The sequence below is a fragment of the Gymnodraco acuticeps genome, unplaced genomic scaffold (genome assembly GCF_902827175.1).
Source record: "Gymnodraco acuticeps unplaced genomic scaffold, fGymAcu1.1, whole genome shotgun sequence".
NCBI lineage: Eukaryota > Metazoa > Chordata > Actinopteri > Perciformes > Bathydraconidae > Gymnodraco > Gymnodraco acuticeps.
In genome coordinates, this window is record NW_022989762.1 from 378,023 (window position 1) to 400,638 (window position 22,616).

The 22,616-nt window shown below is 39.5% G+C and overlaps 2 protein-coding genes across 14 annotated transcripts in view; both read left to right on the forward strand.

The window, feature by feature from the left end:
• Positions 1 to 1,865: 1,865 nt before the first annotated feature.
• rab36 (RAB36, member RAS oncogene family) lies at positions 1,866 to 12,280 on the forward strand. The gene is made up of 11 exons (XM_034215726.1): positions 1,866 to 1,967; positions 6,717 to 6,800; positions 9,315 to 9,406; positions 9,495 to 9,569; positions 10,098 to 10,199; positions 10,298 to 10,362; positions 10,465 to 10,516; positions 11,116 to 11,197; positions 11,281 to 11,371; positions 11,492 to 11,605; positions 11,697 to 12,280. Exons 2-11 carry the CDS (start codon positions 6,723 to 6,725, stop codon positions 11,756 to 11,758), a joined length of 813 nt encoding a protein of 270 aa, XP_034071617.1. The 5' UTR covers positions 1,866 to 1,967; positions 6,717 to 6,722; the 3' UTR covers positions 11,759 to 12,280.
• A 422-nt stretch (positions 12,281 to 12,702) lies between these two features.
• depdc5 (DEP domain containing 5, GATOR1 subcomplex subunit) overlaps positions 12,703 to 22,616 on the forward strand; it is a 65,831-nt gene continuing 55,917 nt past the window's right edge. For 11 of the 13 annotated variants that reach the window (XM_034215533.1, XM_034215541.1, XM_034215524.1 and 8 more), the window contains exons 1-17: positions 12,703 to 12,956; positions 13,154 to 13,221; positions 13,325 to 13,412; positions 13,511 to 13,557; positions 13,869 to 13,954; positions 14,034 to 14,117; positions 14,203 to 14,252; positions 15,352 to 15,421; positions 17,384 to 17,462; positions 17,545 to 17,606; positions 17,694 to 17,763; positions 19,566 to 19,638; positions 19,743 to 19,846; positions 19,944 to 20,018; positions 21,196 to 21,330; positions 21,452 to 21,600; positions 22,476 to 22,549. In XM_034215533.1, coding sequence (XP_034071424.1) covers positions 13,164 to 13,221; positions 13,325 to 13,412; positions 13,511 to 13,557; positions 13,869 to 13,954; positions 14,034 to 14,117; positions 14,203 to 14,252; positions 15,352 to 15,421; positions 17,384 to 17,462; positions 17,545 to 17,606; positions 17,694 to 17,763; positions 19,566 to 19,638; positions 19,743 to 19,846; positions 19,944 to 20,018; positions 21,196 to 21,330; positions 21,452 to 21,600; positions 22,476 to 22,549 — 1,304 coding nt within the window. In that variant the 5' untranslated portion in view covers positions 12,703 to 12,956; positions 13,154 to 13,163. The remainder of the gene's footprint in view (positions 12,957 to 13,153; positions 13,222 to 13,324; positions 13,413 to 13,510; positions 13,558 to 13,868; positions 13,955 to 14,033; positions 14,118 to 14,202; positions 14,253 to 15,351; positions 15,422 to 17,383; positions 17,463 to 17,544; positions 17,607 to 17,693; positions 17,764 to 19,565; positions 19,639 to 19,742; positions 19,847 to 19,943; positions 20,019 to 21,195; positions 21,331 to 21,451; positions 21,601 to 22,475; positions 22,550 to 22,616) is intronic. The other 2 variants (XM_034215609.1, XM_034215618.1) reach the window with 1 other exon arrangement.

Sequence of the window (22,616 nt, forward strand, 5' to 3'; positions counted from 1 at the left end):
ATCATGAGGCATTTGTAAAACCTGTTTAGTTTGTTTGTGGAGTTATGGCAGGAAATTAGCTCCATACAATCACATTAGCATCGTGGTCATTAGCGTTAGCTAGCTAGCATGAAGAAAGGTAACATTACCGGTGTTGTCTTCATTCCAGAATTCGGCATACGTCCTTCACTCAAATAACCAGGCGAAAATGGTTATGAACACAGCTTGCTGCAAAATAATACTAAAGTACACCGACTAATGCCGACTTCGAAAGTTGACCCGCACTTCCCATTAGCTAAAGGCACTGATCGCACGCTCCCAGCGTCCCCCAAAATGACACATGACCAGAGGTGCGTTCAAGTACTGTACTGGCGTTAAAAGTTTATTTAAATGTTCTTATAACAAAGTATTAATTAAATCACTTGGGATACTGTCTATCGTTTATTTATTTTTAAATCAAGTAAACTGAAAGTCAGGTATCAATTCACCTGCCTTATGTTGTTGTTGTGCCACCCTCCCACTTTGTCACTGTCCAGATATGCTCATTTCAGATTAAACACAATTAAAAATGCATAGATAGAATTAAAACAGTGACTCACTGACATGTTAACAAGGACAGTTAAACAATACCAAAAAATGTGTTTGTTTATTTGTACAAGGGATTTAAAATTGTTTGGAAATTATTCAAAAATAATTAAGCAAGAGTTCAGGAGTAGAACTTCGATTTGAAAGACACATTTTTTACTCGAGAAGAAAAACTATTTTAAATTGAATGATGATTTTTTAACTAGATATATAAGGCTTTTCATTTGTATGCACAGTTTATAAGTGCGGAAAAATGTATCGAGATTGTAACACCATTGGGTGGCGCAACTACACTACTTTTATTCTTAAATATGACTGACTTAAACTTTGTAAAAGAGAACTTTACAACTTTCTTTCTCCACGTTCTTCTAAATAAAGCTGATTCAGTTTTTTTTTAGAATAGCCTTTTACTAGATCTTTAAAAACCCCACTTGTTGCCATGCCGGCCTAAACGTTTACTTTATTATATATTTTTTTCATTTTGTTTTGTTTCAACCATTTTACTCTGTAGCACTTTGAGTTTTGTTTACTCAAATGAAAAGTACGCTTATAAATAAAATGCATTATTATTATTATAAATCCACTGCTCGAAATCATCTTCATTATGCCAGAAATTATGCTGCAGAACTGAAACGACAATAACCAGGAGAGATGCTTATGTTACCCAATACTGCGTTTAGTCAATAGTGTAATTATGTTGTAGCTATTGCTAAAACAGGTTGGCGTTTTTTACAGCTCTGTCATGCATTGCCTATATTTTGTGGATTACATGTTACAATGTCATTATGTCATAGTGAATCAGTTACTTTATATGTTTGATGTCTGGATGTCATAGATATATTACAGTGAAACTATTATTTGCGGTGGTGGTGGATAGTAACAAAGTACATTGATTTACTGAAGTACAGTAGGCCTACTCAAGCAACATTTTTGAGGTACTTGTATTACCTAAATATTCTCAGTTTATGCTCGTTTTTACTTTTACTCAACTACATTTTAGAAGCCAATATTTTACTTTTTCATTCATTTGACAGCTTTAAGTTACATTTTAGATTCAAATTATTAGCTAATACAAATGAATAATTTAATTGATGTAGCTCCTACTTATACTTAATAAACATTTGAATGAAGGTCTTTTATTTGCAACAAAGTATTTTTACAATTAAGAACGGCTACTTTTGTTTAAATATACAATCTGATTAATTCTTCCACCTCTGTTTATTTGCTTTGATGTTCTTTGGGTCCCATTTTAACCATAGGTTATAAAATGATCACGTGATACAGGCGCCACAGTATGGTTGTCATGGAAACTAGCTCCTCATCAAACAGCGTCCGGGCTCGCGACTGCAGCAAGAGACACCGTGAAAGGAACCGCGGATATATATTCTGTAATTTCATTTGGGGTGAGTACAACAAACTCACAGTCTTCGTGAATTGAACCACAGTTTAACAGAGAGCCATTTTGAGAAAGAAAAGGCGACATATGTGAAATAAAATGTAATAGAGTTGGTTGTATCTCCCCATCGCTGCTGTTGTCACGGTGAGCTAACAAACGTGAATCCCGTCCAGGACCTTCAAAGTAAAAAGGCTTGTTTGAGATGAGGGTTTCTATTAAAATCATTATGATGATGTTTGAGGGGCTTCTGACGGACAAACTCGCAGTATTTACACTTTATCTCATTTACAATCAGCACCTTCAACTATTTATATCCAAAAAATGCAAAAGTGAGTTGTTTCACTTTGAAATAGCAACAAGGTGGGTCTGTGCTTTAGACTTTTCACACCATGGGTGGGATTCCTGAAGTTTTATTAATAAGAATGACCAACAATTTATGAAGGTACTGAGTGCACTTTTAGTTTTGAAAGTATTTATTTGTTTACTTGTTTGTTGTTTGTTGTGATGTTCAATATGTTATGGTGTTTTAATTAGAATAAATTATATAAATATTCCCAATAAGTGACTTTTTGTATGCATTTCTCAAATTAAGTGTTGAAGGTTAAGGCATAACGGTTTTATTCAAATTAAATTATCCTATTAGGTGAAATGTGTTTATGTTGCTCCCAGCGTGCATATCGGGTGCAACCAGGCCTGTCGTAAAAAGCACCCCCCCCCAAAGATGCTTCTATTAATCCCACCCTCAAGCATTTTTGAGGGTATATAGGACTAGCACCAATAAAAGGAGCAAGTTTCATGTATGTGACCCTTTTATTATGTAAGATAGCAAGGGGTGCATAACGTGGCAAAATATGCTGACTAAGACTATGGGTGTTTCTCAATGTCTTCCGAGTCACTTACTTCAGAAGCGAGGCAAGAATCCTTCCTAGCCTCGGAAAACAAATAATTGTGTAACAGGTGTGCGTCATATGAGAGGCCCCGCCTTAAATGGAACGCTATTTCTGCCAAAGATTTGGAAATTGGTCCGTGCGCAAAGCATTGTGGGGATTTTAAGACCGCGGAGTTTACACATGTGCAGCCTCGAAATTTCTCGCTACAAAGTACGCCGGCCTCGGTAGAATTCCAAGTATGCTGGACATTGTAACAGTCCTTCGGTGGCACTCGATGACGTAGTATACTTGAAATAGTTCCTCTGCAGCAGTTTTACTTGCGATTGAGAAACGGCCAGTGGCTCTGTAGTAGCCTTCCTCGACATTGAGAAACACCCAGTGTAACATTTGTAAACATATATTTTGATTATTATATAACAAATATGTAAAATTAAACAATACATTTTAAAGCACGTGTATACAGACAGGACGTCACAATTAAATAAAAACATATATTAAATAAAAAAATAACTGAAAAAGAAGTGACGAATGAATGCAAAATCCAGGATTCAACACTCCATGTTTCAATATGTATTGATAATGACACACTCTATTTTACTCTCACGTACTTTACTTGTAATGTTCCACAAGATACAATGCAACATCCTAGCCGCTAACTTTAGAACTGACGCTCATGCCTGGTCCCTCGGCTGATGTCGTCCCCTCGGGCCACCTTTGCGTCAACAAATAATGTCCCCCTGACCAACGTATATTGGATCAATGCTGCAAGACTGTTTTGAACGCACAGACTGGGATTTGTTTGCCGAAGGGTCAGATCTTGGGGAATACACTGAGACAGTACTAGGATACATAAACTTCTGCACAGCGAATGTTTTAACTCAGAAGACAATAAAGCTGTTTCCAAATCAAAAGCCATGGATTACTAGCAATGTGAAGTCATTGCTTAAGGAGCGGGACGCAGCATTCAGGTCTGGGGACAAACAATCCTACAGTGAAGCACGGGGGAAACTCAAGAGGGGCATCAGGGATGCTAAGCACGATCACAAGCAACGTATTGAGGATCACTTTGCTAACAACAACAACCCCCGCAGCATGTGGAACGGTATCAGGGCACTAACCGACTACAAAAGCACCAATCTGCTGCCCAGCAATGATGCAGAACTCCCTGATGTCCTAAACCAGTTTTTCGTCCGCTTTGACACCCCGGGAGAGGAATCTGCTCCACTCATCCACCCACCTGCTGAGGAGACAACGCTGGTTCTACAGCACCATCAGGTGTGGACCACTCTGAGGAAAATCAGACCTAGCAAAGCTGCAGGCCCAGACGGAGTGCCCGGCCGGGTACTGAAGGCATGTGCGGACCAGCTGACAGAGGTGTTTACTGATATATTCAACCTCTCATTACAACAAGCTACTGTTCCAACATGCCTCAAATCCTCAACCATCATTCCAGTGCCTAAAAAGACATCTGTGAAGTGCCTAAATGACTATCGCCCAGTCGCGCTTACACCAATAGTCATGAAGTGTTTTGAGAAACTGGTGCTTGCCCATATCAGAACAATCATCCCACCTGACCTTGACAAGCATCAGTTTGCCTACAGGCCAAACCGCTCCACAGAAGACGCCATCAACTCAGCCCTCCACACCTCTCTGACACATCTGGAATTACCAGGCAGTTATGTGAGGATGCTATTTTTGGATTTTAGCTCTGCATTCAACACCGTCATGCCCCACAAACTGGTCAGCAAACTGAATATTCTTGGCTTTGGCTCTTCCCTTTGCTCGTGGGTCATGGACTTCCTGACTGACAGACCACAGCAAGTCAGAGTCGGTAAGCACCTATCATCCCCCCTTATACTAAACACAGGAACCCCACAAGGTGGTGTGCTTAGTCCCATGCTCTTCACACTCTTTACCAGCGACTGCACCCCCATCCACACCTCCAACTCCATAGTAACATTTGCAGACGACACCACAGTAGTCGGTCTTATTACAGACAATAAGGAGACAGCCTACAGGCTCGAGGTGGAACATCTGACTGACTGGTGTAAGGAACACAACCTTGTCCTTAACACCTCCAAAACTAAGGAGCTCATTGTTGATTTCAGGAGGACAAAAAAGGAAGTCCATCTCCCCCTCCACATCCATGGAGAAGCAGTGGAGAGCGTGGAAGACCTACGGTTCCTTGGAGTCAACATCTCCAATAAATTAACATGGACCTCAAACACCTCAAACCTGGTGAAAAAGGCACAGCAGAGACTGTTTTTCCTGAGGAAACTAAGACAGGCCAGGCTTCCACAAAAACTGCTGGTAAACTTCTATCGGTCGACCATTGAAAGCACCCTGTCCAGCTGCATAACTGTGTGGTACACCAGCTGCACAGCCGCAGAGCGGAAGGACCTGCAACGGGTGGTGAAGGCTGCTCAGCGCATCGTTGGGACTGAGCTGCCCAACCTTGATAACATCTACAAAAGTTGACTGCAGAAGAAAGCCAGCAGTATCATCAGAGACATCACACACCCCGGCCACTCACTGTTCGAACCGCTGCCATCCGGCAGACGATTCAGGTCAATAAAAGCACGCACCAACAGACTGAAGAACAGCTTCTTTCCCAGAGCTGTGGCCTCCATCACTCCCATCCCTGTCCAACCACTAAACACACTATAACATGCACACATACAAACACACTACTTCCCATCAAAGGCTGCAGCCTAAAATACCATGTTATTTATTTGTATATTTATTAAGTATCAACTGATATTTTTTTTAGTAACTATTTATATTTAAACATTGTAGCTTTATATATTTTAACATTCTGGTAAAGTGCATATGATGACCCTGATTATTATTGCTACTATCTCTGCTTTATCACTATTTTTATGGATGTGTTCTTATTTATGTTATGTATTGCATTGAGAGATGCCAACTGAATTTCGTTGCACTGATGTGTGATGACAATAAAGATATATTCTATTGCAACAACCCAACCATCACAATACGGAGCGAAAAGTTTAACCACAAGAATCAAGACTATATGAGCTACCACTAAACGACTCACAGTCTGAAAATTACCATTAAAAAAACCCTGGACGTTTACTTTTCATTTTAAGCATTGTTTTAAGGTGTAAACGTTTCATTTTCAAATGCGCATTCCCGTGACAAGGGGTGCATTTCACGCCGGGGGTGCATCATTTGGCACAACACCGGCACCACCCTTAAATGTTTATGTTTTTAAACAGCATCACTGAAGTTGCGCTGACAGGCGACAGAGGTCCACCGTTTCCCCGCAGCGAGGCTCCCCCACGTTGACAGTTCACTAGCACCCCCCCGTTGACAATTCCCTACCACCCCCCCCCCTCCTTCAAATAATGTATGCACTGTCATTTCCCCACGTAAACATAACAGTCTGCAATGAAATGGTGTCTCCTGTGTGCTCCACTTCCTCCTTGGCGCAGCGGTAACTTTCTCCAACAAAACAAAAAGTCGGGGCAACGGTCTAGTTTCTCGTGCGCACGAGAAACTAGACCGTTGCCCCGACTTTTTTTTTTCTCTCTTTTTTTTTTTCCATGTCCCTTTGCTCCGTACTATACTAATTAAACAGCTTAAATAGTATTATTTCATTGTTCATTTCAGTCTGTAACACGTACAATAAAAGGTAATACATGTTTGTTTATATCGCAGTGTACCATTTCTGTTTACATAATATAAATGAGAATTAGGGACATTGGGACATGAATGATGCTCTGATCTTAATGCAGTTTTCAGAGAACATGTCTTTAGAAAAAATGTACACACACATTGAAGAAGAGCTTGGTATCACACTGAATTAGATGAGGCTAACCCATGTTACACATTCCCTCCCCCAGGTTGTCATGCAGGATAACAGGAATGGGAAGATTCCATTCCCTTCACCCATCAGCAGAGACAGGGTCATCTGGGAATTTCCAAAGGTACTCCTGTTTTCTCCAAGGAGACAATGGTCTGATCCAATTCAATCATGGGCAAAGGAAACCCCCTTCTTTTAAATGAGATCACTGGTTAGAATCGTAGAAGCGGGGGTCTAGAAGATGTTTGTTTAATTGGAAACGTGTGACTTCTTCTAACTGACTTTCTTAGCAAGGGAAATCAGTGTCAGATACTTGCACTCAGGTTCATTATGGGCTGTTGAAGTCAGCTACCCAATAACAGACTCAGTCCAAATATCCTTCTTCCCTCAAAATCTTTATTTGGAAAGGAATCTATAATATTTAACAACTTATTCTAATGGGGCCAGTTGCAGGTTATCTCTGCAACTGCCCTAATCCTTGTTTTCCTCAGAATGTACAATATTATAGAATGCATGCCAGTACCAGAATGCACCTAAGGATCTTAAAATGTGTTTTTAAGAATCAATGTGAAATGATTTTGGTTGTATTTAAATGTGATAAATCATCATACATTCTGTGTTCTCCATTTGTGTTGATGCCATTAAGGCATTGGAAAGGTCTTGTGTTCAATGTAAGATGCTGAATATTGAGAGCACAAGGTTCTAATAGTAGGAAATCAAAGTGCTTGCCCCAGTTTCTACATAAGTTAGTTTGCAGACATTACACACAAACAAGATAGAGGCTGTAGGTCTGATGTTGCATTACCACAGAGTCCAGTTGAGTAGCTCAGTAAAGCAGACATCCACCCCCTGTATTCTATCCCAGTTAATAACTATGTGGCATTTCCATTGGTGGGACTTATAACAGCCGACTTGAGGAATATCTCTAACAGTGATTGGATTATTAAAGTTTGAACCTACAATCATTTCATGGTCCCAAGCAGATGAGAATTGACCTTTTCTGTAGTTGTCACGGTTTGAGTGGAGGAAGCAGGACCCAAATGCAGATAACTCTGATAAACCTTTATTTCAAGGATAATGAACTTAACTCAGACAAAACAGAACACTCACCGGTGAACTCAGTCACCAACAAAAGATGAACCGACAAAGACAAACAGAAAAACCAGAACTTAAATACACACAAGACTAATCATACAAACAAGACACAGGTGAGGAGGGAGGAGAAAACACAGGGACACCAGGTGAACACAATCAGGTAAATTAGACACACCAGGGAAGCTAACGACAGGGAACCACAGACAGATCTAAACAAGACAAAACACAACGCAGACAGAAAACCAAAGACAGATCTAAACAAGACAAAACACAACGCAGACAGAAAACCAAAGACAGATCTAAACAAGACAAAACACAACGCAGACAGAAAACCAAAGACAGATCTAGACAAGACAAAACACAACACAGACAGATCGTGACATTACATGAGAATCGTGACGTAGTGCCATCATCATTTTCAATTGCCTCAGTGAAATGTAACCTATCACATGGATTTCCATACATGTTGGTAGTGGTACAATTGTCCTGCTTTGGTGACTTTTCATCTTCTGCAATCATCAAATCAAATGTCTACCTAATGAATTGATAACATATATTATACAGGCATTCATGGGTTCCATACAATGTATCCTAAAGACTTGGGTGATCCTTTTTATGAGGGAAACTTCTGAAGCAATTGGAAACAGGACTCAGAGAGACACGAGGAGAGCTGGAGCTTTGATGGCAAACACTGACGGTTTATTTGGAGCTTCGGCCGGAGAATTCACAAGACATCTCAAGAGCCAAGAGTTGACACAGGTTGAGATGCCAAATCAATTCTGAAGAACTCTTCTGTAGTTGGAGGTTTTCATTAGTTCGGAGTGTAATAATCAACATTCTTCATCAGTGAGACTAAATAAATATGGACCCTGAATCTAACTAGAGCTGTCGTCCATAGAAAAGACTGTGCACCAGGGAACCTACGTTCCTAAAAATAAGGGCTTCTAGATGTCCCTGAACATAAACTATCTCATATCAGCTTGTGCTCGGTCATAAGCTGGCAACAACAATGCACCCAAGCTGCCCCTCCTTAAGAGAGATAGCAGCAATACCCGAAGGCCGTAGACCTGTGCCGTAGGAAAGGAGACAGTGAAAGGAGAACATTATTAACTGTGTCAAAGGTTGAATACCTAAGCAAGTTATTCCCTAACACTTTTTACTTTCTGTAGTGCCACTGTTAGGGTTTTGATTGAAATGTCTCAACAACCTATCAATGGATTTCCCTGACGTATGGTACAAAAACGAGTGTCCCACTCGAGATGAACTGAGTTGAACGAGATCCGTTCACTTTTCATTTAGCATCATCATCACATACATTGTTTAGTTTGGCTAATACTTTATTATTAAATGTTAGGAATCTAACCACTAAACATGGTGAACATAATACTAACCATCTGCATGTTAGCATTAACATTGTTAGCATGTTAGCATTGAACTCAAAGCACTGCTTGGCGTAAGTACAGCCTTTCAGAATCTAAGTCTTGTTATCAGTGTATGTAATGGCAAATACATGTAAGTAATGTATGTTCTTGTTGTTTTTTAGTGCTACACACGTAACGCGGCTCTGCAGCTGAAGAAAGACTGGGACATTCAGGCTAAAGCAGCCTGTAAAGACGGAGCCACCAGTCGTCAGCCGTGAGTCTCCTGATTTGTGTCAATGCCTTATAGATTAACATCAAATGAAAAGCTTTAATATCTCACTGTCATGTTGTCTTCTTTGAAGATGGGACCGCCAGAAAATGTCAAAAGTGGTGGTTGTTGGAGACCTGAATGTGGGGAAGACCTGCCTCATTAATAGGTACAAACAATTCAACAATTAGCCAATTAAGATGGAACCTATTTAACTGTGATCACAATATATGGCGAGTGACCTCTTCAAGTAAATCATGAGTACCTGTGATCCTTTATCACAGGTTGCACCACGGTCTATGGGTAGTGGCCAGTTCCTGAATATTGTTTAATCGGATACTGTTAAGAGTTAAAAGATGTAAATAGTATCCAGGTATCTACAATTGAAAAGGATTGACCAGAAAGATATCGTAGTAATTTAGTGATGCACTTCGCCGTGCTGCTAACCATCTTAAAGACAATCAGATTTATCCTGACTGGAAAAGGTTGGAAACCCAGTTCATGCATTAACCTTAGAACATGTTTCTTGACTATATAGTATGAACACATCAGTCTTTTGTAACCAACTGATTCCACCTAAAAGCAGGTTAGGGATTTAGTACTAAAAAAGCTGAATAATTATAGACAAATCTGGTTTGACACTATTCTATTGTGAGTGGAGTTCTGAACACCACAAAAATAAATATGCCTTTTTCAGGTTCTGTAAGGATGTATTTGAAAGAGACTACAAGGCCACCATAGGAGTTGACTTTGAGATTGAGAGGTTTGAGATATCCGGAGTGCCTTTCTCCCTTCAGATGTGAGTAGTTTGATTTGATATTCTGCATACATGTAAGTACTTTCTGAGTACTTTTCTTTTTAGTTTTTTGCCATTCTTAAGTACTTTCTTTTCGTTAGCTGGGATACTGCTGGGCAGGAAAAATTCAAGTGCATCGCTACTGCATACTACAGAGGAGCTCAGGGTAAGATCGTTTTTTATTGTGGATCTGATGCTAGGTGAGACCAGTTTACATATTAGCTAGTGCAAACTAATAATGCTGACACTTTTTGTTCATCTTTTCCAGTCATTATCACAGTCTTTGACATGGCAGACATTAAGTCCCTCGATCATACAAGGTAGGTCTGACACAACCTTATCATTGGGATAATTCAACAATGTGCCCTTACCTACAGTACAATGGTGTTTTCTTTAGACACATACAACATCAGATAATGAATGGCAAAGCTACCACTGAGTCAGCAGCCAGTAATATCTAATTGTAAAGACATCTCTGTCACAAAATAACAGCCAGCAATTATTGCCACACACTGGGATGTAGTAACTTAAAGTAAATGTTAAACAAAAAAAGTGACAATGTATCACCATAGCCGCTAGCGTATCTGTCAATAATGATAGCTATCTATCATTCCATTTGTTTATTTTCCGGAATTAAGTATCTAGATGTAACATTTATTGTCGAAGTCATAGTCATGGCAATTTAGACTCAATAGGCATTTTGGTGGTGATTTAGAGACCTGGAACCAGAATGATCTAAAGCATATACATGTTTATAAAAATCTCTAATATACATCCATACATCCATTATCTGTAAGTGCTTATCCTTTACAGGGTCACAGGATTCTGTATAGTATAGAGTCAAATTCAAATACTACATACAACTGGAAGGGCATGTTTCACATTCAAATAATGTAAGAACTTTGTTTTGTTTTTATAGCCAATGGTTGGAGGAGGCCATGAGAGAAAATGAACCTGACTCCTGTTTCATCTTCTTGGTTGGCACTAAGAGTGACCTAATGGTGAACATATTTTATTTGATTGTATATGTTTACTATGCACACAACCCATTGTTCTTCTCTTACCCAACTCTCTCCTTCTTTAGCCTTTAGAAGAAAGACAGCGAACAGAAAAAGATGCCATCAGGATAGCAAGAGAAATGCATGCAGAGTTTTGGGCTGTTTCGTCTAAAACAGGTCAAACCAAGAGCTTATACTTGTCGCTGCTATATAGTACATTGGGAAAACAAGCATACAAATAGTATTGTCTTTGCAGAGCGCCACCGTAAGAAAGTATACCCTTTTCTTTATTTTCAGGGGAGAACGTGCAGGGTTTTTTCTTCAGGGTGGCAGCCTTGGCCTTTGAGAAGTGCATGCTGAAGGACATGGAGAATGGAGCCCCTGCTAGCATCGGATGTGGAAATAGTATCAGTAAGAAATAACATAGCTCCTAATAAGCAGAGATGTTGATAATGAAAGCATTGAGGCTAATTTAATGTACCCGTAATCTTTGTGTCGACAGAATCAGATCGGGCCAACCTGGAGGAGGCGGCGCAGCAAGACACAAAGAGAAGCTGCTGTTGATGTTCCATTTACATTTTTTAAACTGCCATATATTCTGATTCCAAAAGGTTCAACCAGTATGAGCTCCTGGAAGCCGATTGTTATTGATGGAAAGGGTCACTGTTTGCTGAAACTAAATTAAATGAATTTGACATTTGTTATGGGATAGTTGTCAGTATTTCATCCAGAATGTTCTAACATAAAACATTAAAGAAGGCTAATAACAAATCAAATCAGCGTCTCAAATTAATCGTTTTAGTTTATGGTCTTCCCATGTAGTATTGGTCTTTTTTTTCTATTAAATACAAACTCCATTTTGTCCACCATGGGACAGGCCAATAACTTTTGGTAAAAACCCTTGTATGGGCGCTTAAGAATGTCTTTGCTACTGTCATAGTGTTTGTTTTTTTATACAGTATTGTGGTGGAATATGTGTCACCTCTTACTGTGGGTGATAAAGGTTTATTTAAAGTGTGTTTACTTTTATCTAATGAAAGTGTAAACAGTATTTTTGTCAACTAATAAAGTGGTTTATCAGCTGTCTGAAGTGTTCTGTCATGATTATATTAAAATTATGTCAGGCTATGCAAGATTTACACGCAACATTCATAATGTATTCGTTAATGATTAGGACTTTCTTATCCCCTGTAAAACCAAATGCTTACTGTATACATGCTTGCCTTTATTAATGAGATGGTCCTTATATGTAAACAAAGATGAATGAACTAACATATGCATAATGCATCACATCATAGTTGTATGACCTTTCAATTGGATCATGCAGATTTGTTTGATGTATACGTACATATTATTAAGGAAAAGGTCTTGTATGTTTGGAATTTGGGTGAATTCATGGACATAATGGGGTCAACCGTAAGAAACATACTTTTTAATCTTAGTAAAAATAAAGCGGAGTGAGCCCTCTTGCTTCGCTAAATACTCTCTGACCCGCGGCTAACCAATCACATCTCGCATGCCCATGTTTTGGAGGAAGTGCGACCAGTGAGAGCTAGCTAGTTAGTTAGCTGCTTTCTAATTCCAAGTTAAAAACGTAGTTACAAGTTAACGTTATTTTAACGTTGGTGTTAATGTTAGTTTCTAGTAGTTCAGTCGCTGTAGGTCTTCTCAAATGAGACACGTGCTAAGCTAGCGTATGTCAACATCACAGGGCAGGTTGTGCTGCTAAAGGAGCTCGAGTTGTTGAGAAGAGCCTGCTGAGGTACTTCTATATGTATTTTATACGTTCACTTGTTCTTACCTATCTACGTTAATGTGTTATTGAATACTCCAATAAGTCATAGTAATACAAAAATACCTCTTGAATGTATTGTAGTTTAGTGATATGGAATACAAATACTCGTGTTATTGCCTGCAACTGTAAGAAGTCACATAACAAGTTAATATGTTGATCTCCAGCTGGTTCATTATGAAGACCAACAAATCATATAAGCTTGTGCTGCACAAGAAAGGCTTTGGTGGTAGTGGTAAGCAATCACCTCCAATTCATACTTTCAAAATAAATGATTCTCTTGTGAAAAATGTGATTTCTATCAAATTGTTTTACAAATGAACTTTTCCTTTGAACAGATGATGAGTTGCTTGTCAACCCAAAGGTTTTCCCTCAAGTCAGTCTGAGGGATATCATTGAGATTGCACACCCTACAGATGAGTACAGGTGAGACTGCACAATGAGAGGATTGCTGTGGAATGTTCCTCTTCATATTGTTACACTTCTGACTTTATAATCTGGTCATGTCTCTTTTTTATTCCCAGTCCTCTTCTGCTTCAGGTGAAGAGCCTAAAAGAGGACCTCCAGAAAGGTACATTCATTATGATCAAACGTTTGAATGTATAAATGTTTGCTATATCTCAAAAATAAAAGGAGTCTAGATCGAATACTTTGATATTATTGAATTACGTATTTTTTCAAGCAGAAATGCATAACATAACCCAGTTCCTGTTTCAAAATAAAAAATAGATATATATATATTTCTTCCTTTTTCTTTGTATATGTAAACCTCATCAGCAGTAAATCTGATTCTGAAGCTGCACAGATGAAATAGTGATAACATTATAGTAATATCAAGTCATTTCTTAAACTAATATCTTGATTTATTGTGTTCCTATCCAGAGACCATCAGTGTGGATCACACTGTAGCACAAGCCTTCAAGCTGCGTGCTTACCAGGATGTCATTGTTAACATTGTGGACCCAAAGGTATGTTCACTGCGACCTATCTGCGTCTCCACACTCTGTCAGCGAACAGAATCTCTCATAGTTTCGCCTTTTCCTGCAGGATGTAACACTGGACCTGGTGGAGCTGACCTTCAAGGACCAGTACATCGGCAGAGGAGACATGTGGAGGCTGAAGAAGAGTCTGGTGGGACATGAGAAGGATCATATCTGGATACAATGTGAAAAGGAAAAGTTATGTGAGGTTTTAACATGTATCCTTTGGATTCCAGGTGAGCACAGGTGCTTATGTGACGCAGAAAGTGGAGTTTGCTGGAATCAGGTACTGATAATTAATTGTATTCTCTACACTCTATTTACAATAAAGGCATGCAGGGTGACATTAAGAAGTAAAAGAACATTTACATACCTCTTTATTTTGCTTTTCATTGATTTGGTATTGTGTTTTCTTTTCACTCTCAAAATGTGTATATATATATTAGTTTATTTATTTATAGTGTCGTGGACAGTCCCCTTCGATGAACTGTCACAAAAACAGTAAATGGTGCAGCTTTAGCCGACATGGCCAGATGGAAATAGACACCCTTAAAATGACAATATATCAACAGCATTAGTTAGTAAGAAAATATATAAAAGGAGGAAAGACAAGTAGATACCGGTGTGAGGATAAAAGAGAACAATAAACAACACACGTTACTATATACAGTACATGTCACATAGAGCACATCACAATCACATCACAGAAACCAGGGGCAACATGTAACACAACATGTAACACTCACGCCATACTCAACACAGACTAGTGTGTGCAGGTGTAGTTCTCAGTGAACCATGTTTTGAAGTGAGCTGTGAAGGTGGGATGTGTATGTCTTTGATTTGAGTGGGTAGAGAGTTCCAGTTTTGTATTGCTCTGACCGAGAATGATGACTGACCAAAAGTACTCTTCCTGAATGGGACTGATAGGTCGCCACGTGTGGAGCTTCTAGTGGTCAGTGGTATATGTTTATGTGCTGTATATATGTGTATGTATACATAGCATTTTGTTTATCTATGTGTATTTATATACTGTACAGACACACATGGAATCCCACGTCGTAAGTTTGCAGTTAAAATGCCTTAATATTTGGGTCCCTGACCAGAAACGTTGAAACCGAATGACTAACGGGAGGGCTTTTTTCTTTATATGCTTTCTGCCCTCCCGCTTCTTCTAATCATGTTTTCGATTGTCTGTTTTATTAATGATCTGTATTCATATTGCATTGAATTAGTAGAAGGGCAATAACACAGGTTATAAGACGGTTGTTTTTGGTTTGATTTGATCTTAGCTGTCCCTTGCTTTGTTTTCTTTATATGCAATGGTGATGATGAGTGTATAATGTGTCTGTCACTACATGCAAGCTCATGCTGTTTTCATTTTGCAGAGCCCAGGCCAGTGAACTGTGGGTGAAGGGAGAGAAAGTGACCTGTGGGTACATCAGTGAAGACACTAGGGTAAGAGCAGTTTGAAAACAGATATTTACCAACAGCACAACAATACTTGAAGTAATCCCAATCTAAATGTAACACAAAAAGTAAGGAAATGTGTGTTTGGTAAATGATTTCTTTGTTTGAACAACTTCTACCATTGGAAAGCCAGTATAATTACCTTTCAAATGGTGCCACATTTGTGAGGAACATGCATCAGTGGGATATGCAGCAGAGCTGAGAATGTGGGTTGCGGCAATGACCATTTGACAAATCTCCTCTATCAATGCCAAACAGCTGTTTCACCTGCTGACTCTCTTTTGGTTGGGTTTGGTGGAGCCACACACAGCCACCACAGCCTCTCCTCCTCATGCTGGTCACCAGCCTGCTCACACTCTGCTGTGGGATGGCATCCCAGTCTTCAATCAGCATTTGTCCCATGTCAGCCAACGTGGTTGTGTTGGTCACTCTGACAGCAAGCTGATCCCACAAGAGTTCAATGGGGTTGAGGTCAGGACTGCAGGCAGGCCATTCCATCCTCTTCACTCCAAAGATCTTCGCTCTGTGGGGTTGAGCGTTGTCATCTTGGAGAATGGAGTTTGGTCCCAGACTCTTGAGATATGGGATTGTCACTGGTTGCAGAATTTCATCTCAATATCTCTCTGCATTGAGATTGCCTCCAATGCTGAGAAGCCTGGTTTTTCCAGTGAGGGAGATGCCGCCCCCCACCATCACACTGCCTTCACCAAAATATTGTATCCGTTCGGTGCAGCAATCGGCAAAGCGCTCTCTGCGTCTTCTCTACACTGTGACCCTGTGATCCATGTGCTGTAGGCAGAATCTGGACTCATCGCTGAACATAATGTTCCTCCACATGTTGAGGTTCTAGTGCAAGTTGGCCTGAAGGTGAAGGGCAGTCATGGCAGGCTCCTGGCAGCCGTACGAGACCGGAGAGTGGCTGCTGTTTGGCATTGGAAGAGGAGATTTGTCACATTTTTCATGGGCGCAACCCACATACTCAGCTCTGCTGCTCATCCCACTGATGCATGTTCCTCACAAATGTGGCACCATTTGAAAGGTAAGAACTTTCCAACAGTATAAGATTTATGGCCAAGAAGCATTGTTACAACAAAGAAATAAGGTGCAGTCAGTAGAGTGCCGATCTTGCCAGGTGTCTCCCCCTCCTCCCAAACAAAGAAGAGTTAAATCTGACTCAATTGTCCATCCTGTCTCCCTTGAAGTCAACATGGTGGAAAATAAAACAGATTTTTTTCACGTTCTCTCATACCTTACTTTTGTAGATCGTAATAAATCAGGTTGTTGTTTCCATTCAAAATGAGAGCTAACTCTATTGGTGTCATTTCTTTAGCCACGGCAAAGGCCAACTTTAACCTGTAACACACAGGGAAGGCTTGCTTTTAGCCAGCGGAGTGCTGGTCACTGTGTTATCAAACAGTCAATTGCATGTTTTCACCAATTGTAATTCACAGCCAACACTGATCAAACAGTCTGATGGGTCCAGTGGTATGCATGATCCGCTGTGGACAGAAACACATGTATAAACACCGGCTTACGCCTGGTGGAGATGATGAAGACAATAAATACACACAAATAGTCATTCAAATGTTCACATTAGTCACAGCAAATAGACAGGTTAGAGTTAGAAATAAAATAAGAGGTAATAATGTAATATGTAATTATATGGTCAAGCAGTATTTCACTTTTTTGCACCACAACTTATGGTGCAATTTAACACATTATGAGAGTGTTGGCAGAAGTGATGCTGGAAATACGTTGGCTTGAAATTCATGTTTCCTTTGAGCGCAGGTACACCACAAACGTTTTGATGACTTACTGATTGAAGGATCATATGTTGCAACACATAGAAACTGACTTCCTTAAGCTTTAGAGCTGTTGAATATTCACTGCAGTGTTTATTTATTTGAATCATCACTCACTTCTCTTGAATGTCTTGATCTTGTGACCCAGGTGGTGTTCCGCTCCACGTCTGCCATGGTGTACATCTTCATCCAGATGAGCTGTGAGATGTGGGACTTTGACATCTATGGTTAGTTGAGCCTCTCACATTGTGTAAGCAGGTTTGATCTGTTTATGTGTATTCATCAGTGATATTAATGTCCTGCTCTCAGGTGATCTGTACTTTGAGAAGGCTGTAAACGGCTTCCTGTCGGACCTTTTTGCCAAGTGGAAGGTTTGTGATTTCTTTCCTTTTTTTCTCATTTGTTGTAACATGTTCTTTCAAATATGAAACAACAGCAGTGTTTTGATGTTAACACAGGAGAAGAACTGCAGTCATGAGGTGACAGTGGTACTTTTCTCACGTACATTCTTCAACGCCAAGACTGTTGGTGAGTGTTTCCTATATTGTTACCAGAGGTAGAAGAAGTATTCAGATCCTTTACTTCAGTAATGGTATAAATACTTTGGCTTGAAAATACTCTATTATTACTAAAAGTCCTGATTTTCTAAATATCAGTTGAAGTGCAGAATTATGATCGACCAAATATACTTAAAGTATCAGAAGCACCCATTATGCACAGTGGGTCTTTTCAAAGTATTATATTTTTAGGAATATTATATTATCTTGTTCATTGCTTACAAATACATGTAAGAGAATTTAAATGTGTCAATTTGAGGCAATTTAAATTTGAGGCAATTTTGGATACTTATAAATATCATATAAAAAGGTTAATGTGTATTTATGTAGTGGAGTGAAAGTTTAATGAAGCATATAATAGAAATACTCAAGTAAAGTACCATTATGACAAAATAAAACAAAACTTAAGTCCCATGTCATGCTTTTCCGGTTATCACCCGTCCCCTTGTGTGTTATGAAGGTTTTTCTGCATGTAAACGGTCTGCAGAGTCAAAAACCCTCAAAACTCTAAAACTCTAACACAGAAAATACCTGTCTATGCTGCCCCAGAACGCCTTGTTGGATATTTCTCTTTTTCCATTTTTTTTCTTCCGGGAACCAAGTGACGTGACGACGACCCAATGGAGCCATTGGTGCAAATGGACCAATCCGTGGAGCTCCTCACACACACACACACACACACACACACACACACACACACACACACACACACACACACACACACACACACACACACTCTCTCAGCGGCGAAACTGTGGCGCGCTGGGGGGGTGCTAGTGGAGCCTCGCAGATGGGGGTGCTGCAGCCCCCTCAGCACCCCCCCTTCCCGCGTCCCTGGTGCTCAGGCTGAGTTTCGCAATGTCTCGCTGTCCCGCAGACCCCACGCAGCAACCAGGAAACGACACCAGTAATCCAGCTCACACTGTCCGCTCCTCACAGCAGCGAGCCGCGCAACGTCCCGCCAACACGGCACCCAGACCTCACGCAGCATTCTCATCTGTTTGTCATTACTGGTGTCATGTTCTGGTTGCTAACAAACGCCATTGTAACACATAATCACTGATGTTCCGCTGTAACGGTGGTGGACTCATCAGAACAGAGTGGGCGAGCTGACCAATCAGAGCACAGTGGGCTCATAGGGAGGGGGGGGGGGGGCAGGAGCTCCAACAAGCCGTGTAGGACAGAGAGTGAATACACATACTATACAGAGATGCTGTATGAGAAACCAATGTGAGTTTGGAACATTGAACAATGTAAATCTATTCTAGTAGACCTCAACAATGGAATTATGATCAGTAGAAATGGCCATGACATGGGACCTTTTTTAAAGTACCAAAACTAAAAGCACTCATGCAGAATGGAAATGTTCAGAATAATTTATTTATCTATATTATATATTTATGTAACATCTATAGTATATAACTATTTATTATATAACTGAATCATAGTTAGTAATCCATTTAATTTTGCAGCTGGTATAGGTGGAGCTTACTTTAAGGACTTGTTTTACGTAAAAAGGTATCTAAATCCATAATAGTGACCATAATTCAATAGGTTTATATTTATCGTACTGTATGTAATATTTATTAACAGTACCTAATATTTTGACATAAAAGTAGATAAGTGAAGAGTACAATATAAGCTTTCAAATTGCAGTAGAAGTATGAATGAGATTAATGGAAATACCCAAGTAAAAAGGACTTCCAATACTGGTTGTCGAGCACAGTGAGTTATTGAAACATTTATCATTAATACAAATGTAATTTCCCTCAGAGGAGTTTCCTGAGATCCTGAGAGGTTCCATCAGGCAGGATCACGATGGACGTTTTTATGAAGACTTTTACAGGTAACCATAGCAACTATACACAAATGTGATGAAATAACTTAAGGTGATCCAAGGTACATATTAGAGGATGCAGATCATGGTGTGCTTCACTGTTTTGTGCTCAGGGTGGTGGCTCAGAACGAGAGGCGGGATGAGTGGACGTCCCTGCTGGTCACCATCAAGAAGCTCTTCATCCAGTATCCTGTGCTGGTGCGGCTGAAGGAAGAAGGTAGTGGATCTGTCCAGTGTTCAGCTGACTGAAGGTCAGCTGCCTTTTGTAACCAAACTCCTGCTTTGTGTGTCTTCTTTATTTACTCTCATTCCAGATGGTTTTCCTGTCGGTTACAACTCCACTGCTGCTCAAGGAAACTACCTGGAGGCCATCAACCTTTCCTTCAATGGTGAGTGGTCCAATTCCAGAACATGTCTGATCCCAGAAAAAGCAGAGGTGTTTAATGTGGGCATATAACTGTAACACCTTTATATAGATATTTGACTGTATGTCCTCATCTGAGAGACAGTGGCTAGGTGACTTATTCTAAATTGTGTTAGTGATCAAAACGAGTTGTTAGGGTGACAATCAGACGGAAATGCTATTGTGACTCGTTCATTATTTAAATCTGTTATTCTATAAAGTTCCTCAGTTGGAATTGCTGAAAAAAACATTTCTGTGACCGAGCTGTGTTCATGCTGAGTGATTGATTATTTTCCCTATCCAATATTGTGTTTTTAGATTTTTGGGTTGGGATTTTTTTATTATAGATATATAGGAAAATGTATATAACATGACCATCCTGTCACGTTGTCAGATGTACACTACATGATCATTGTGGTCAAAGTGATTCATGATCATTATATTATCTTTAGAAAATCAATAAAATATCCTTAAGTTACTTTCAATATTGTCTCTCTTTAAGGAAATTAATTATATTTGTAATACAAGTGAAGTGAGGAAGAGTACAAAAGCAGAAAAGTGTACATAAGCATCTTTTTAAGAGAAGATGGATAATTTACAAGATAATAAAATATGTGTTATAACATAATATTATATTGATTTTTTTTAGATTTCACAGTTCTAGTCACACCACTATATAAACCCCTGAATGTGAACGTTTGATGCACTGCACGGCTGAGCCTCAGGCTGGTTATTAGACTTCCTCCATGGACCAATGAATGCCTTCCTTTGGGTCCGTGTTAGGAGTCCTCAGGAAAGACAGATATTCTTGTCTGCCTGTATTCCGTGAATAAAGAATAATGTTACTGAATTTTTCTATACATTTTGGGGAACATAGCCTTGCATGGAATATTTAATTTAAAGAAGTTCCTGACCCATCAGAAAGTTACAAAGAAAACTCTTGAATTTTCATAACATTAAATCAAATAAACAGGTAGTACTTACGGTACTCATTCTCTTCGTTCACTCTGGCCTCATTCTCTGCGTGAGTTCCAAAGTGTATCCAAAAGTGGACATCTTGAAAAGTTGTTCTTTTTAGAAGGATATATCCAGATGAGTCAGCGTCTGTCTCTTGTTACTAACTGATAAAGATTAGACAGCTGACACTGGCCATGTCTCCGCAGTGTTTGACAAGCACTACATCAACCGTAACTTTGACCGCACCGGCCAGATGTCGGTGGTCATCACGCCGGGGGTGGGGGTGTTCGAAGTGGACCGTCTGCTTATGATTCTCACCAAGCAGCGTATGATTGACAATGGTGAGTGATGACACAATCACGTGTCCAACACATGGTTTGTATCCTCACTGTAATTTGCTTTGAATAGACACGTCAGCTAAATATAATGTCATATATTGCAAGGTGATTTCTCCCTCTTTAGGTATCGGGGTGGACTTGGTGTGTATGGGCGAGCAGCCATTACACGCTGTACCGCTATTCAAGGTAATACACTCGGACTGTAGATGCTTAGGTCATACACCTGTTGTGAAAACACACACATCAAGTCAGCAGTTTCTGGACCTAGTTAAGGTAAGAGGATTATGATGGAGGAATAGTTTGCGTTGTTGAAATGTAATGCATTATGCAGAGAGATGGTACTTCTCCACCCTCATTGGTAATAATGCGATAATAGAAAGACCTGTCAATACACCAATCCAGTTCAGCAGCAATAAGTACTCAGATATTTATTAAAGTTAAAGTAGCAATACTACGCTGTATCCAATATTGTATTAAAGAAAAGTATAAAAGTATCAGCATCAAAATATTCTTAAAGTACCAAAAGTACTCATCACGCAGAATTTTACAATAATATATATTAAATAATTGTTTTATAATTATTGATGCATCAGTATGTTCATCACTTAAATATTGTATTTTGTTTACTTTAAATAATGCTGGGTTGATAAACCTAAAACATGTAAAGTAGCTATTGATTAAAGATGCAAAATATTTGCACTGGAGTAATAGTAGTTGACTATTTTCCTACAAAATGTAGTTGGGTAAAAGTGTAAAGTAGCATTATGCAAAAATAGCTTTGTACATAAGTACAGTAATTGAGTATATGTACTTAATTACATTTCACCACTGGCTCTAGCTAGATGGCGTGTATATTACATACAAGTGGTTAGTAGATCAATGTAATACATGGTAGGTGTTGTAATACAAGATTGAATATTGATTGGGATTTAGTCATGTTAAGGTTGAGATCTTTAAAGCATAGGTCAACAGCTTTCAAAGTCTGTCTGACAAAACTCATACATATGGAAGTGAAACAGGGTTTGATTGCTCTCATCATTCCTCCTGTTCATACTGGACACCTGCTTGAGCAGTATTGATTCAGAGAGTTTGTTTCTGTTACATTGGATGTTATACCTGTTGGTTTCTGATGCTCATCCTCTCTGTAGCTACACAACAGGACAGCACCTGGAGACTCTCGGGTTGGAGACGACTACAACCTTCCTCACTGGATCAACCACAGGTTAAACATTCAACTGATAAATAAATATACATTTTCATTCTATGCAAAGCTGATAACTTGCATCTTT